This window comes from Pinus tabuliformis, chromosome 4_1 (assembly GCF_031772625.1).
Source record: "Pinus tabuliformis cultivar Carrire ecotype Pingquan chromosome 4_1, CPIR1, whole genome shotgun sequence".
Lineage (NCBI taxonomy): Eukaryota > Viridiplantae > Streptophyta > Pinopsida > Pinales > Pinaceae > Pinus > Pinus tabuliformis.
This window is the reverse complement of record NC_142303.1, coordinates 845,095,567-845,113,683: the sequence shown is the minus strand read 5'-3', so window position 1 is coordinate 845,113,683 and position 18,117 is coordinate 845,095,567. Positions and strand designations below refer to the sequence as shown.

At 36.1% G+C, this 18,117-nt stretch overlaps 1 protein-coding gene across 1 annotated transcript; it reads right to left on the bottom strand.

The window, feature by feature from the left end:
- Positions 1-6,328: 6,328 nt before the first annotated feature.
- Positions 6,329-10,678, bottom strand: LOC149178862 (uncharacterized). Its single transcript, XM_089422261.1, has 4 exons — positions 10,607-10,678; positions 10,464-10,536; positions 7,350-7,453; positions 6,329-6,841 (listed from the first exon to the last, which is right to left on the bottom strand). Exons 1-4 carry the CDS (start codon positions 10,676-10,678, stop codon positions 6,329-6,331), a joined length of 762 nt encoding a protein of 253 aa, XP_089278387.1.
- Positions 10,679-18,117: the final 7,439 nt, after the last annotated feature.

Below are 18,117 nucleotides of genomic sequence, written 5' to 3'. Positions count from 1 at the left end.
AAGGAGATTGCCATCATAACTATGTCAAAAGAAGGGGATTAGGACTCCATGAATCGACCAACACTACCTTAGACTAGGTATTGGAATCCTAGATGATCTTCTTATCCTCATGGTTAGCAAAGAGAACATGAAAAGAACCCCAAGCTAGAGGGAAAATATTTATATCTTGAGACAAGAAGGGTTTCCATGTATAAAAAATCCACTTATGAATATTAGTCAACTGTGGACAAAATCCATTAAATCTATAGAAAAAACCAAGTTTTGAAAAATATTTCACAGTGCTGAGAGCTTCATCCCCCATAGGAATATTGAAAGTAGGAGCTTCATGGACAGTCAAAACAACAATTTTGGATTTTAGCATGGCATTATAAGAAACCTAGACTTGATCTCCCTGAGAAGAAAGACTTGTAGAACAAGCTGCCATTTCTTCAAGATACACTAACTTCTCCACTGAACATGGGCATGCACCATTATGGACTGCAAAATCTTGTTAGAAGGTGGGAGGGCCACACAAAAAGGTCAACTAGGTCAAAACCCTAATAGTATTCACGAGGTCTCTTGCTGAGAGATTTACTTTCGTAACTCAATACTATGCATTATTACATGAATTTTATCCTTTTAAAGTGTATTTTGTAAACACTCACATTTTTCATACAATCAACTTCAATTCAATACATTCTTATATAAAATTTATTTTTAAAAATATATTTATATATTATTGAATTGTAATTTTTTTAAAAATAACTATTATTATATAATTAGTGTGATATTTAATACACAAAATCTTGGTATGAGGAAAACCCTTAATTCAAATATATAAACTATATCGAACAAAATTAACTTAAAAATTTGAAATGACATGCACACACATTATCACAATGAATTCCAACCATTAAAAATGTTGACTGACATCAAATTATAGAATCATACACTGCAGTTAAGGATGTGTGTGTGGAGATGGAGAGTACTGGATCTAGGGGTTAAATTTGACGGGTGACCCTACCCGTCAAGGAATTTTTTATGACGTTTTTATTTTTAAACTGCCAATCATATGACTTTTAAAATTTATTTGTACAAGTTTCATCTACTTTCAAATTGTACTCATAATTGTTCAAATTTTTCATTTTTTGTTGTACAATTCGGCTCAAGTCTCATTGCTACACTTTGTTTTGAGACCTGCTGATCAAATTTTTATGCAAATTGTTCAAATGTTAGTTTTTTTTGTTTAAAATGGAAATACTGATAAAATAGATGGGAAATATATATAGAAACAACAAAAAATAATATTATGAAGTGAAAAAATATATATTCATAATTACTTTCACATGAAAATAATGAATGTTAATATTGTTGCAATAAATTTGACAAAAATAATTCACTCACAGCTATCATGTTTTCCATTTGAGTCACTACCAATTTACAACTACAGAAATTCATGTCAGCTTCTGGACACACAGAAATCAATAAACCCTGACCACACATGTACATGATACTGATAAATTTGCATGCAAAATAAAAACACTGGTGTGTTTTTTTAATCATGGAAGGAATGAGTGGACATTGAGAAGGCCCACAACACCGAATGTAAAGATTGTGGACGGTAAATCCACAATTTCCAGTAGTGGATGTTCAGCGAAATCTCAGAAGCAAACAAATCCATTTATGGCTGTTTACAGGCTTATAGGTGAGCAAATCAAACTGCATTGAAACCATTTTTATCTTATATACAGATTCGGCTCTATAAGGACAGTTTGGCTGAGTAACATGAAAACACTGTTAAAAACTTAAATATGTATTTTAACTTTTGCAAATTCTCGAAATGCTTCATCGGTGAATTTTGAAGAATTTTTTTCATTACTTGATCAATAATTTGTCCAAAATTTTAAAATTGCACCTGTAATTCCTTCAATTTTTTGCTATTTCCGCAATGATTGCACTCTAAAAGATACAATGCATAAAGTAAATCAAAGATACAATGCATGAAGTAAATCAACATCTGACCCTAGCGGAGAAGAATTTACAGGAGTCCTCAAAGCAGCCTCTGATAGGTTGAAAGAGTAGCCTGACTGTTTAGCATGTGCAGCAGACAAGATGGGAGGACATTACAAAGTAAATATGGGCTATAAATCAGAATATTTGCCATTCTCATGATGTTGGAAGTGAAACTTTAGGCTCCTCCCAAATACAGAATTTTCCTCTGGTTGATCCTAAAATTATCTGGGATTACCTACAAAAGGGGTCTTGGCAAGGACCTGGTATTTACTGTTTATATTAACAGTAAAAGCAAACACCTAGGGTTTTAATACAGTCACAAAACTCGGAAAAAGCTCTTACCTTCATTTCTGAGTCAAATTTCTCAAAACCCTGGTCTCCAGGCAATTTATCTTCCTCAAAAACATAACAGAGACCAGAAAAGCCTCAGCCGCCTTCTGCACGGAAGCTTCTAGAAGCAAACCCCAAGTCCTATGGCAAAGATAAATTTGCTGGGCCGTAAGCCCCGCGGCGAGTTTCGAACCCATTACCTCCATAGAAAAAGCTTCAAAAACCTTCAAAAGATCCCAAAGACAACAAAACAGCAATTTTCAATTCATGAAAACCTCTAAAAACCAAACCCTCACAAAAGCTAAAATTTTCAGATACGGCTATCCAAAGCAACTAAAAAACCTATTATGAAGAGCCGAAATAGACTAATATAAAAGCCAAAATAGTAAGGAAAACATTGACCTGGTCGAACTCAGGCTTATTCTGTAGACAATTCAACGGCTGTGTCCGGTTCCATTCAGAAGACAGCACCGAGCTTCAGAGAACCACGGAAACACCCGTTACGTTCTTTGCCATGGCTGAAACTCAAACTTCAACGCTGGAAGGCCAAAAAGGACTCAAAAGTTATCAAATTTTATGGGGATTCGAGCTAGTAAACTCCTGCAACGTACCAAATCTATCAAACACAACCAATCCGAACGCAAAGAGAGCCAGAAACCGGCCGGGATGGATTCTTCGTCGTGGGTCGAGCTCGATCTTGTAGCCGTGGCGCCAACTTACAGCCTACAGCCAACTTGCAATGTTAAATATATATATATCAAACAATTATTAAAAAAACTTAAAACTTTTCATTTTCAAACATGCCCGTCATATTGAGGTTATTAAAAATTAATAGCAAGTTACCCCTGACGCGGATATTTGAAATTAGAACGTATTTTACGTGTAAAAAACTTAAAAACGGGCATTCGGGCGTCAAATTTAACCCCTGACTGGATCTAACAGTGCTATAAAATGATTTCAAATTCAATAATGCGCATCCCGGCAATCAGAACACTATTTGCTATGTTATTTGTTTATGCGTAGTATGGGCCCGCAGGGCAGTAATGGGCCTGCTATTTCTTGACACAGCAATAAACACCATGAACACGTGACGTTTGAAGGGGCTGTGCCTTCCTAATAAGATGAAATTTCCATGCACATTCCACCGGTTGGTGCTTTGGCCCCGCATGGCAATTAGGTCCACCGTCCAGGGTTCCACCTCCAAGCTTCCGGACTTTCGTCTGCAACTCTTAGGTCAACAAGCTGACCATGACTGACACTCCATCAAGGTAGACTCGGAATAATAAGACGCAGGACATGTAAGCACAGTATTGGTCACGTGCTGTAAAGCGACGTGTCTGTAACAGCAAATCACGCATATCTTGTGCATTCCTTCCAACTGACAAGATGCATTACTATATGTAAAAGTATTGGCAGAGATTTCAATGCTTTTAGGTGGTACTCACAATTCATACCCGTCCAACAACGATACAACGGATTGCTGTAAATGTTATTGCTCACTGTGCATCAGCATCATTATAAAAAGGGTGACAGCATTTTAAAAATGGTGACGGCAGGTGCAGTCCATTACCGTAACAAATTTTTGAAAAATGTACTAGTTTTTATTTATATTATTTTTTTAGAGGCCAGGTAAATTTATTGTAATTCAATTTTCAAATCAATAGTGAGAATAACTATTTATGGTTGTTATTTGTTAGCGCAAGCTGACTCATCACTTTTATTCAAGGAAAAATGAATAACCTGCTACTCATTACTCAAGGAAAATTCCATCACCTGGAATAACTCTGATAGTCCGTAACATGGCAGACTTTCACTCCTGCCAGATGACTCTTGGTCTTGGGCCATTATCCTGTTTCCTATAGCCAAACAAAAACAGCTTAACTCATACTGTAGACCTAATCCATATTAACATAAAACCATTGTCTTTTTCTTCTGAAAGAAAAACATAAATTTAATGGAAATCATTCATAAATTATATTAATTTTAAATGGACCATAGAACCTACAATTTTGCAGAGATTTAAATGTATCATAAACATAATTTATTTATGAAATTCAATTGGGAAGATGGAGAAGAAAGTTAACTATAAAAGGGAAGCTTTATATAGATTTAGTATATTCTTATTTATTATAAGGAATTTGCAAGTAATTATTGGTAACTAGCAATTTTTATAACAATGTTTTTAGGTTTCATTTTAAATAGATTTTGAAATGTGTATTATTAAAAGATTTTATTTTTGCTTTTAAAAAAATTGAAATTTTTTCAACTTAGTAAAAAAATAATTAAATATTTATTACAAAATTCAAAAAAAAAAAACCTTTTTAAATAAGAGTGATAAGGGAAAAAATATATATTTTCAGTTTTTAAGTATAAATTAATAATTCACCAGAATTGAAATTTAATATATTATATAATTTTGTTTTTGAAATTTTACTTTTAAAGTGACTTAAATATAGAAAAATGGTTTTAGATTAATCTAAACCCTAATCTAGATTTCTACATGAACATGGAAGTAAGGTGAAAAATAAGTAATTTTTAAATTTAAAGGAAGCAATGTTGGAATTGGAAAGGAAAGGAAAAATCTTCCTTATAGGGCATTTTCTTTATTAATATGGTTTAAAATTCTATTATAAGATGATTAATTATTTTATTCTTGATTAATTACTTTATATATATATATATATATAGATTAATTACTTTATATATATATATATATATTTATTTATTTGTTGTTGTTATTCTACACTTTTTTAGATTTGAACTTTTGATTTCTTAGGAGGAGACACATGCTCTTAACTATTAGGTCCACTCTATCTATATATATAACCATCTGTACCATGCATTCATACTCTACATTTTTTGGATTTGAACTTTTGACTTTTTAGAAGGAAACCCATGCTCTTAACCATTAGGCCCATTCTCTCTCTCTCTCTCTATATATATATATAACTATTTGTACCATAATTCACTAGAATCTAGCTATACAATTTTAGTAAATTTTATTATTTAAAATATATTTTTGAATGTATAATAGATTTAATATCATGAAAAATTTATGAGATACTCAAAATGATGCAGATTAAACAATTTAAACTAAATTTTTACAATTAGTTATCCAATTTTAATTAAAATTAACAAGGCTAAAACAATCATTTCATTTATAAATTAAAATATATTGAATTTTTTTTATAAAACTGGGAAATTAACAACTTTTGATAGTGGGAAATTTTTTTGAGAAGCCGGCAAACATTGGAGCATATGTAAAATAGAATTACAATAATGAGGAAGGTAGTCTGTATTTTTTTTCATCTTTTCCATTTTACAAGTTTTTAAATCGCCAAAAGCAAAGGACAGGTAGTTGTTTCAACAGAGGAAAGTTTCATTTTTTCCATTCATCGTTTTTATTAAAAACAATTTTCGTTCACTTAAGTTCTAAGTTTATTTTACTCATTCTCATATTTTTTCCCTAAGTTTATTTTACTCATTCTCATATTTTTTCCCTAAGTTTATTTTACTCATTCTCATATTTTCCTCATCATTTGTAATATTCGATTGGTTTTAAAGCACAAATAAAAATAAACTTGTAAATTTTTATTATTTTATATTTCTTTTTTAAAATCAACTATTAAATTTTTAATAATAAAATTCTTAAACCAAAAATAGCGAACGGAAGAATAAATCTCACAGTGGATTTCCTAAAACAGCCCAGAAATATTCACTGATTTCGAGCAAAGAGCTTTCAAAGTAACCGCCCCTCTTTCAAAGAAAAAAGGAACGATAGGCACAACAATTAAATCGATCTCATGGATGAGTGTTACAGTTATTAAAAACCCACAAATGATCGCCGCTTGAACAAGGAAAATCATAATAGAGTAAGTACTAAATTTGGATAACTGTCGAATTCACTGTTACTTGTTTCAATATACAAATTGCTTTCGACAATCGAAGCAAATAAATCTTGAACAGAAAAATCAATTTACAATTGCAGAAACTCTCAGAGATGGGCTCAACAAGCGAAGCCGGTTTCCTGGATAGTATCTTGGCGAGGTCTCCATGATCTGCTTTTGGAAATCGAGTACTCCCTAAATGCCATCTTCAACTCCGGATCATCGCAGCTCCGCAAAAACTTTTCATCCATCGAACTACACCCCTCTCCGGGGAGGTCGCAAGTCGAATTTGCGCCTCTCTGCCGCTGCGCCGCCTTGGACACCTTCTTTCTGGCGGCGGCGCGCAACCTCGCCGCCAAGACCACTAAATTCTCGGTCGACAGGTCGGAGTCGAGGAGTGAGAGTGGCAGGAGAAAGTAGAACTCGCCCAGCTGGAGATCCTCGTCGGGCTGTAGCAGGCGGCAATTGACGGCGAAGAGATCACGCGAAGAGCACATGAATTGGCAGGGGTAGTTTTGCAGCACTCGCTTGACGCTAACCGGCGCCGGAAACTCGTCCAACTGGCCGTGGAGGTGGAGGACCCTGATAGCCTCGGGACTCACCGCGTCCGTCCGCCGGAAGCATGAGGCCATGTGTCACGCCCCCAATATTTTTTTTGCTAATTGGGCGCGCGCGGCACCACCGTGCACGACCAACTTATGCCGATCACGCACATGGACTACGCCTTTCAACCGAAACAACCATTTGTTTACCGATTAACTTATTCTTCAACCCGATTATAAAACATCAACCAATGAACTTCAACATGAATAATTAAACATTGTTCTTCACATAAACAATTATAACTTATTCATATTTAACACAAGCCGAACAGCAACAAGAACACATATGCATGAGGGCAACTCCAACCGAGTATGCCGGCTAACATACGGCCATACCCATAATCCATACAACGTGGCACAAGTGCGTCTGCCCGGTGGGTGGGCGCGCCTTCACCCAACTCCCGTGTGCGTCTGCCCGGTGGGTGGGCGCGCCTTCACCCAACTCGCCACCCGACCGTCGTCCAATTGTCCGCCCGCTCGTGTCGAGACGCGCTCTCCGTCGTGCACGCCTGCCCGAGGCCCGAGGGCGTCACACCATGGATCCCATAATTGTTGTATGCAAAACGCAGTTGCAAATTAGATGAGCGGCGAATACAGGATTGTGATAATCGAACTGTGGACAAACGTAGGGTACGCCAACTGCTTGTGGGCGAAATTGGAGATTTATTTAGCCGCTGGGTTGATCAAGAGCATGAAGGCCGACTGAACTAAACTTTGGGCGATCGCAGAATTTGTAATGGGGGGAGAGGGGATTTTGTCGCGACTCGGGTTGGGCATAAAGAATAAGGAGAAAAGATGCTGAGTCAGCGGGATGGTGCTAATAACACGTCATATCACAGATCAGCGACGGACAAATATTACGTATCCTCCGAGAGAGTATTTGAAATCCCGAAAATACGTGGAAACCACAACAACATACGTCGTTGTATTTTACTGATATCGTTGTATTTTATATATCAGTATAGTTCAGATGTATAAATATGTCATGTCTTCAGCCAAAAAAAAATTGTTATCCAAAATATTAAGTCAAATTTTAAATTATATATAATTTTTTAATTTTATTAATGGATTAAGATTAATTATTAAAATATAACTATATATTATTATATCTAGAGATATTTACAACTCAATATAAAGATAGATGTCACGTAAATGTAAATGTAATCATTTAACAAGTAATCATTTAACACATAATGGGAATAGATCTAACGTAAAATAAACCTTTAATATGTAATGTTTAATATTTAACATTTTTAATCTAATGTTCACCTTGTTTAAAAATGAGTCTAATTATTATTATGTATAAAGAGAATATAAATTTAAAATATAAAGAGTTTTACTAACACTCAAAAAGAGGTATGATACATAAATATAAATATAAATAAATATTTTTTTTTAAATATATTTATACTATAAACCTATTTATATTTAAGAAAACTCAAAAAAAGGTTTTATTTTGGTGAAGCTTATAGATCAAATACCATTTTAATACCATGGGCCAAATCCCATGGTAAATAAAAAAAGAGGTATGACAAATAAATAAAAACATAAATAAACCAATGGTTTGGTAAATAAATAAAATTTCTTTTTATATTTACGAACACTCAAAAAAAGGTTTTAATTAAGTGAAGTCTATAGCCAAAATACCATGGGCCAAATTATTATTAATATCATGCAAAAAAAATAACCCTAATATTAATATTATTAGTAAATCTAATATTCATATTAATATATTATAAATTAATATTATTGAATTTAATAACTTTAAATAAAACAATATTTTTTGTATATTATAATATATATTAAAATATCATGATATATATTAACTCTAGATATATATGGGAGGGAAGAACAAAGACATAGAGTGATAGAGGCGGAGAGATAGGGAGAGTGACAAGGTAGACATGGAGATAAACTAAAGGAGATGGGAGAGAGGAGGAATGAAGAGAGAGTCGAGAATAGGAGTGAGAGAGGTAGAGAAGGGTAAGAGAGGGAGAGATAAAGATGGAGGGGTGAGAGAGAGAAGCAGAGAGGGAGGGAGATAGTGAGAGGATTGGAGGGCGGAGAGATAGAGAAAGAAAGATGGGGGAAGAGAGGGAGGTAGGAGAGAAAGGGAGAGAGGAAGGATGAGAGAGGAGAAGAGAGGGAGGGATAGAGAGATGGAGTTGGAAGGGGAGAGAGGGAGGAAAGAAGAAAAACATAGAGAGTGAAAAGTGGAGAGAGAAAGAGGGAGTGACAAGGGAGATATGGAGAGAGCGTGTGTATGTTTAGGGGTGAGATAAAGAGACAAAGAAAGAGAGATGGAGAGAAGGAGAGAGAACGAGAGAGGGAGGGATATAGTAACATAGTTGGAGAGAGAGAGAGGGGATTGGAGGGCAAAGAGAGAGAGAGTGTGTGATGGGGGAAGAGAGAGGGAGGTAGGAGAGCAAGGGAGAGAGAAGAAGGATGAGAGAGAGGAGGAGAGTGATGGGGGAAGAGAGAGGATTGGAGAGAGGGGGAAAGAGAGAGAGAGATGGGGGAAGAGAGAGGGAGGTAGGAGAGAAAGGGAGAGAGAGGAAGGACGAGAGAGGTTGTTGTCTAAACATTATATGTTTCAGAGTTTTTGTTTGGAAGATTTTTTTAGGTGAAATTTTAATTTTTGTTGTTTAAAATTATTTTTTGACTATATATGGATTCGACACTCTAAAAAAAGCCCGGGCACTTGGATTGTGGAGATTTCACAACTTAAACTTGTGATTCCAACAAACCTTGTAGTATTTGAGCAGAAAAAACCTCCACAACTTATCAGATTTGATCAGAAAAAACTAAAGTATAATAGATACGCTAATGTGTATCTAAGTAGTCAAAATCACTTGAGGATCCCAACAAGCCTTAACCACACCAACCATTAGCATGGTTGAGCTTTTGCCTAGGGATTTTCAAACTAGTAACCTTTCTACCACATAATGGCTTAACAAAACACCCATGAAAAAATAAAATTTAAAATTTTATTTTTATTAGGATTTAAATTTTTTATTAATTATCCACGGGGTTTGTTCACAGAGTCTTGTATAGACGGTAATTGGGTGATTTGTTAATTCACTCTTTCATGGGTAATTGGGTTCTTTGTTAATGCACTCCTTGATGTGAAGTCACCAGTTCAATTCTCTTTCAGATCGGGGTGATACATTGGACGTGATAAAGATATAGTCTTGCCAACCTTATAAAAAAAAATATTAATTATTTTAAATTTAAGATAAATAAATTCTAACCATTTAATTTTTTTACTCTTAACTATTTTAACTATTTAAATTATTATAATGAATCTATTTATTTAATATTTTTATTTTATTCGTTCAAATAATCTATCCATTTATTTAATAAATATAAAAATGTAGAAATGAGTATGTGACATCATTTTCAGCATCTTCCCATCGGATTTTCCTCGCTTCAAATAGCCGTTATTTGTCTAATATAACGGCTGAGTCTTTCTTATCCGTAACTGGATATTGAAGCCGCTTTAAACTCCAGCATCTCTTTACCTTTAGGATTTTCTCATTGGCTCCGCATAGAATGAGTAATTGTTTTTATTATAGAAACCTTCCTAATCTTAATGTTTTTTTTTCTATGTAAAGACTAAGCTATTGAATTAATAAAGAAAGAAAATATTTACAAAGAGGTACTAGCCTCTGAGGATGGATAAGGCCACCCTCTGTCTGAAGAGCATAGCAGGTACGCAAGGCTACCTGAATTACAAAGATAGAAGCAGTAGAAGTAAGCATGAGCAAAACAAAAACAGGTAGTCCTCTGACTTACAAGAGAGATTCCTCCAAAAAGAACAACAGCAGCAGAATTGTAGAACCAAAGAACCTTTGCTGCTGATATCATCGCGGCAGTTGAGGGTAGGAAGACAAGTGATTCCAGAGATCTGGAAACACTGCGAATTCTGGGCATTCCTCTACCCCAAAAACAAAACCTGGGCATCTCGGAAAGAGAAGAGACCCCTCCAAAACTCCAAAACTTGACCATTGAGCAGCAGCAGAAACAATAATTTAGCCTTCGAAGGCTCACCTTATGCTTTGTTGTCGAAATCTGGCATAGTTTCATCTTCGTTCACTGGCTGTCGGGAATCCGGTGGGTGTGCTGGCTGCTGAAGCGAACCCAGATCAAGAGCATGCTCCTCAGGATTGACAACGCCTGGAGGAGGAATAACGACATTGCCAATTTTCGCCCTCGCTTGGGCATTACCAGTCTGAGCCAGCTCCCCACTGTCTTCCTCCTGGCTGTTGGAGTTTTCATCTTCTTCCTCCGTCGCAATTACAGTTATCAGCAGAGACACCCGTGATTGATTTCTCCGGCATCTGAATGTGAAACGGGATGTATGCACTTGACTATCTAGTTGGTTCGACTCCTCTGAAGGAGAAGACAGAGGCGCTACCATAGCCAGCGGCTGAATTGCCCTTGCTTGAACCTCCTGTCTTCGACTAATTCCCCAAACACCCCCTCTTCTCGGAACCCCACGCTGTCTCGGTGCCATGAGCAGGGAAAATTTAGAGCTATTCACAGTGGGAGGCCCAGTATCCAAACACAGAGCCTGAAATCTGCCCCCCAAAACCGGCCTAGTAGAAACCTGAACCAAAGTATGAGTCCTCACTATAATTTTAGCCTGCCAAGGTCGAGAGAGCATACTCTGAGCAGAGGTGAGGCCTCTGCCACTGCGCACACTGCCAGAGATCGTCTCCTCTCCACTCTGCTCAAAGCACAACATAACAATACACCAAGCATGCCCAAACTGGAGCAGATACGCCGTTAAGTAATCCTCTTTTCGGAATTCTCTGGATGCCTCCATAACGAACCCCAACGAATTAGCGTACAATGCAGTTAAGTCCCCTCGGGCGAACCCATCTCCCCTCTGCACAACCTTCTCCTCGGCCTTTAAAGGCATTAATGCCTGGCAGAGCCGCCTGGTGTGGTCGTCTTGGCAGGCCACCTTAACATGCCAGCTGCCCATCGCTGTTTATCAAGTTGCCACCCGCATCCGGGTTTCCTAATCTTAATGTTACTTGATAGGTTATCATATTTTTAGAAGTTATCATATTTTGGAATTTTTTTAAAGACAATTCGCATTAAATAATTATCTATTAATTTAATAAGTTTGGTGGTAACTGGGACTCTTATTTTTTAATAAATCCTTTTAACTTATATTGTATCTTTACCGTTGAAAGACACTTTTGTCATCTTTTTCTTTCTAACGTTGACACCTGGCGTCCACATTTAGCGGGCATTCAGCGGGAAATTGTTCGTGTTGTTTGTGCGTATTTTCAAGATATTTGTCATGGTCTCCTTCAATTACTCGTCATGGTCTCAACCGAGAATCTTTGCAGCTGGCGCGAGTTCTATTGCCCGGGTCTCGCAAAACCTCAACGGAAAACTGTTATGCCAACACCTTTCTCCATAATGATGGCGGTCTCGAATCTTCACCCACTACATGAAGCCATCAGAAACATCCTCAAATTTGTTACAAATTCCTGTAATTCGTGAACAAAACGTTACAAATTACTGAGAAGGCAGTTTAAAGTTAGCAGCGATGGGGGTTTCGAGACACCACCTTCCTTTATTTCTCACAATATGACAGAGTAGGTGAAATGCCTGAACTGGAGTGATTTTTATAATAATTGGACGAGGAACAGGCGCTTTCTTTCAGTGCAAGAAGCTTCCGCCAGAGACGTCTTCCTCCCTTCACTTGCTTCGGGCTTCCACTTCAACAAACAGACAGCCCTGTTTGACAATCTCACAAAGTATAGCAGTGTTCAAACTGACAGAGGAGCCTTGTTTGACAATCTCACGAACGGAGCTGGAAATCGTGAGTCGGAGCTGTGTTTAGAATACATCTGCACAACATCATTTCTTCCAGGTCAGGTCCTTCTTCAACTACTTTGTTTCCCTTTCCTTGCCATATCATCTCTCTCAGTCCTGTTTTGCTTCCTAGGGATTTGTTGGACTTCATTAATGATAGGCTTATGAATTTTTTCTACATGGTTGTCCTCTGCTTTCTCCTTTTCCTTCATTTGGCATGATTATCCTTCAAAACAAAATCCATTTTGATAAGAGGAGATCTCTGACTTATACTACCAAATATGGTTGCCTCGTGATAGACGCCTCACAAAACCAAGTTATGAAATAGTTTGTGGGAAGCAGGTTGTTCCATTGCTGGCACACAATTCGATATACGCAAATTGCACAGGAAGCCAATAGAATATATCCATATGAAGACCCTACGGCAATTTGTTCCATCCTGTGGAAAATACAAGAGTCATTGATTCAATTTCCATATTTTTTAACTCAACCAATTCAACAAGGAGACAATAACAATTCGTGACAGTATAATTTGAATCCCGTGACAGTGTAATCTGAATCCTTCCTGTTGTCATTTTCCATAGCTCCCCTTTTAGTGTTCGTCACTGAACTGTATTCTCCTTCTCCAATTCCTATGCGGAAGTCCATTTTCTCTTTTTCTAACTTGTATAATATTCTCTTGCTGGCATCATTTCCACCCTTTATTTGAACTTCCTTTGATTTCCGGTTGGATCCTTTCTCAACCAAAGAATTTGGTTTGGATATTTTAATAAGACTCTAGGTGAACACTTTCGGTACTGAGCATGGATAGTGTAATTTTGAAAAGGATGCATCCCCTCAAACAACTGCAATGTTTCTCTGAATTCTTTGACATGGCTCTGTATATCTTCAGGACTGTTGGCATTTTTACATGTCTGAAAATTTAGGCACAATTATGAAATTTTAGGCACAGGTTTGATCTAAGTCACAGGTCTGAGAATCTTTGCACAGATATAAACTATGTCTTCTAAAAAATAAGTAGGTCTAAACTGCTAAACTTGTCTTCTCACAGGCCCGAGATTGTTGTAGATCCTTTGCCATAGGTCAAAAATCTATGCAAAAGTACTTAATGTCACAAAGATATGTGACAATTCAAAAACTCTTGCTTCAGTTACAAGTCTTCATTGTACATAGGTCTGAGATACTGTCAGAAGTTCGAGCTACTAGGCATTTTTGCACACAAGACATATGCCTCATGTCCAAGAGTTTACAGGTCACAAATTCTCTTCCACAAGTCGGAGCACAACAAATGTTACATGTCTGAAAATTTAGGCACAATTCTGAAATTTTAGGCACAGGTTTGATTTAAGTCACAGTTCTGAGAATCTCTGCACAGATATGAACTATGTCTTCTAAAAAATAAGTAGGTCTGAACTGTTGTGCACATACTGTTTTAAACTTGTCTTCTCACAGGCCCGAGATTGTTGTAGATCCTTTGCCATATGTCAAAAATCTATGCAAAAGTACTTAATGTCACAAAGATATGTGACAGTTCAAAAACTTTTGCTTCAGTTACAAGTCTTCATTATACATAGGTCTGAGATACTGTTAGAAGTTTGAGCTAATAGGCATTTTTGCACACAGGACACATGCCTCATGTCCAAGAGTTTATAGGTCACAAATCCTCTTCCACAAGTTCGAGCACAACAAATGTTACATGTCTGAAAATCTAGGCATGATTATGAAATTTTAGGCACAGGTTTGATCTAAGTTTAGTATTGTATACCTTTAGTTTTTCCATATTCTTGCAAATCCATCCCCTAACAAAGGAAAGATGAACTATTGCATCTACTACATCGGTTGAATTATCCATGACAATAACAATAGTTGATCCAAGACCTTCTATGGTCTTGTGTCAACCACTTGACTACTCCTCCTCTACAGAATGCAGAAAGCTGATAAAGAGGATAATGACCCAGCTCTCTCAAAAATGTTTATACCCCTCAGCAACTCTTAAGATCCAAAGCATTAGTAGTAGTATGCCACTCCAACAAATATTTAAAACAGTATTTTTCATAGTAATGTTTTCATAAAATAATTTGAGAATTCCATGACCTCAAGCCGAGTCGATTAACAATGCATACATGGAGTTGCTAAAATGCAATCGAAGCAGATGCTTGCTTAAATTTTCATGAGAGATGTGCTCCATGGAACTCTTGATTTTATCTTTAAGATGGAATGTGGACAGACTAGAGAGGTGCTTGTTATGATTAGTCTCTTAATTTCTTGATTAGAAAAGCCCTGGTTTTCTGTCAACCACTTAGCTACCCTTCCTTTACAGTGTGCACTAAGCTGATTAAAAGGACAATAACTTAGCTTCCTCAAAATGTTTATACCCCTAAATAACCCTTTAAATCCAAAACATTAATGGGATTAGGTCACTCCAACATGACTTCAACTTTTCCTACGTCAATTTGCACCCCTCAAAATCAAAGCATATCCAAATTAGAAAATAAATTATTTCCTAAAACATAATTTGAGTTTGGATTTTTTATCACTTGAAATTGCTCTTTATCGCCTGATTTGACCTTTGTGATTACTGGGATCCTTGACAATTTTTTTTTCTCAAGTTATGACTGTTAATTTACTATTCTATTGTTTTTAAATCCTCATTTTCAAATTCCCAAAGTTTAGAAAGCTTTTTAATATCTATCTTGAGATTATGAATTTTCATGTTAATGCACAACTTAGAGAGGGAGGAGGCAGAAGATCTGATTAAGAGTCACGGAGGGTGCATCACTGGATCTATCAGCAGGAAATCGGTTGTTATAGATTTCCTAACATTGCACTTTTTTTTTTTCATTTTTGTATTTTCCCTCATTTATGTCATAAGTAATTAACAATTAATTTCTTTATAGTTCCCTATCATAATTGGATTTTTTTTTAGCAACAATGTTTTGGAACCTTTCTGTTTTCATATATGCCCTATCCAGAGCTATTTGTTGGTTGATGAAGATATTGGGGGTCGCAAATCTCAGAAAGCAAAAGAACTGGGGTTTGTAATCAATTAGATTTTTTTACTATTCTTCTATGGATACCACTTGTGATGCATTTCCATTTAGGTATTTGGTTTCTCATTGGGCTGATCTGTTGCACTATTCTTTCTGAAAATGCTTTGTTTGACATGATCCGCAAGTCAAGGATTGCTTGGCACTATTTTTGAAGGATGTGCCTGAAGTAGGAAGCTCAATTGAGTCAGTTGTTGTTGTTATTAAAGAGTCGGAATGCCCTGAATGCAGAAGTTCGTTTTGTGCTCAATGTGGTGTGCCATGGCATGTGGGTTTGGATTGCTCTGACCTGGAGAAACTATATTTTTTGGAGAGGGACAAAGATTATTTGTTGCTATTATAGCTCGCCAAAAGAAAAGCTTGGCGATTGTGTGGAAAATGTGGACAAATTGTTGCAAAAACCTCTGAATACTGTAACATGATTTGTAGGTCAGTGAACCAGTAAAATGCATTTTTGTTGACTATTTTTTTTTTTTTTTTTTTATAATACCCTATTTGTCTTTCATAAAGATAATTGGTTCCAATCTGAAAATTAGATTTTCCATTCCTAGCTATAGGTTATGATATCTTTACTGTGTGCACATGGATGCTTAAGTATTTCCAATTGAAAAGCAAAGCTACATACTAATTGTCAATGGCTTAACAAAGATGTTTCTTCAAATGTATCTAGCTTAGGAAAACCTGGTATTTGAAAACTACTTATCTAATATCTTTCCCTCGCCTCTGGTGAATCTGTCATTGAAATTTGCTGTTCAATACTGGAAAACTAAGAGGCATTACTTGGTTATTTAAACCATAAGGAGAACTGAAACATATGGTGGTTGGTGTTGTTTCAGATGTGGTTGCGAGTTTTGTTATAAATTCGGATCAAAGTGGAACAATGATACAATGCCTTGCAAATGCTCTAGGTGGGAAGAATGATAAAAGGAGCTGAGATTTTGTTGGATTTGGGACCTGGGAGACAACAAAGTTGTGAAAAATACATATGGCTATAAATATTGTTTACCAAATTCCATTGTGGTTTGTCTTTAAGTTGATCTTTGCAATGTAGTCCTCGTTCTCTTACCCAGGGGAATTATATCAGTTCTTCTTCGTCATGAATAACTTAATTTGTTTCAAATCGCATGCCATGAAGATTTCATTCAAGAGATACATGCTTGACCAAAAACAAACTTAAAATTTAGTAAGTTCAACCCCATGCCTGTTGTGGATCTTTGATAGTCCGGGTTCTTGCGAAGTTTCATGAGTCAAGAGAAAGCCTCAAAGGACCTTGTGAAGTCTCTTTACTGAAATCTTTTTGAAGACTTTCCTTCGCAGGTTTTGGATAATGTGATCAGGGGTGTTCTGAAGCACATATCAGATTGCATTGTAGCCACATTTCTCAGTGATAATGTTAATCAGTTCAATACAAATGTTGTTATGGGAATTGAGGTTGATTTGAAACTGCTAGAATCTTTTGCAGATACTCAATTTCATGATAGTGGCTTGGATGAGCGTCAAGGTGCAACAGATCCAAAAAAGTCTTTGTTAGAGGCAAGGTAGTTGGTTAGTCTTTTATTAAACAACCATCCAGAGCAATGGAATCTTAGTTAATGGACATTTATAACAGATTCTTGTGAAGTGTTGAGGATAGAGAACATTGTACATCAAGATGGGGCTCCATTCATGTATTATCACACTTGCAATGTAAGCCTTCCAGGCCAATGTATTCATGATTTTTCCTTTTTATTGTAGAAAATATATCTAAAACAGCTAGGACAACATTTGAAATTCTCAAGTTCTCTTCCTTTTTTGGTTCAAGCATGTCAGCGTTTTTAAATACATGTGAATGAATCCGGACCCCAAGAAATACATGTTGAATCAGAAATTCTTGTGTTTTTCTTTATGTTCTTCTACATTTACATGCTGCTCTTTTCTTTTTTTCTCTTCCAGTATAAAGGAATCACATTCCGAGTCTGTTTTGTCTACTATATCTTTTACTCTATTTTAGATTTAATAAGTTGTACAATATCAATAGCAGCTCAGAAGGTGGGCCACCAGAGGTTCTATCAACCTATATTGTGAGCTATCTGGTGCATTATACCTGTCTACTATCAGAAAATAGTAGCTGGATTCCTATTATGTAACATGGAGTTGGCATTATGTATATGTGATAGTTCTCGTTTCAGAAACTTTGTATGCCTATTGTACCACCCATTTCATGATAGCGTTACATTCAATGATATCTACTGTGTTATTCTTTTATTCAATGTGATTCACATCAAGTATATTCTCTTTTTACTCATCCAGAGGTGATTATTTTGATTGAAGGCTAAATATCCAAAAATCATTGTTTATAATTATAGTTTTAATTCTGATAATTTTAAGATTTTGTCTCTACCTTTAAAAAAAAAAAAATTCAGTAGTTGTACGTTTGAAAGAAAA

What these genes read in the sequence shown, in the direction of transcription:
- LOC149178862 (XM_089422261.1), bottom strand. Translation starts at nt 10,678, where the DNA reads ATGATATCAGCAGCAAAGGTTCTTTGGTTCTACAATTCTGCTGCTGTT. An exon ending in TCAGAGGCTAGTACCTCTTT is followed by an intron (nt 7,454 to 10,463) that starts GTAAATATTTTC and finishes TTCGCCCACAAG; the next exon opens with CAGTTGGCGTACCCTACGTT. An exon ending in ATACAACAATTATGGGATCC is followed by an intron (nt 6,842 to 7,349) that starts ATGGTGTGACGC and finishes GGGGCGTGACAC; the next exon opens with ATGGCCTCATGCTTCCGGCG.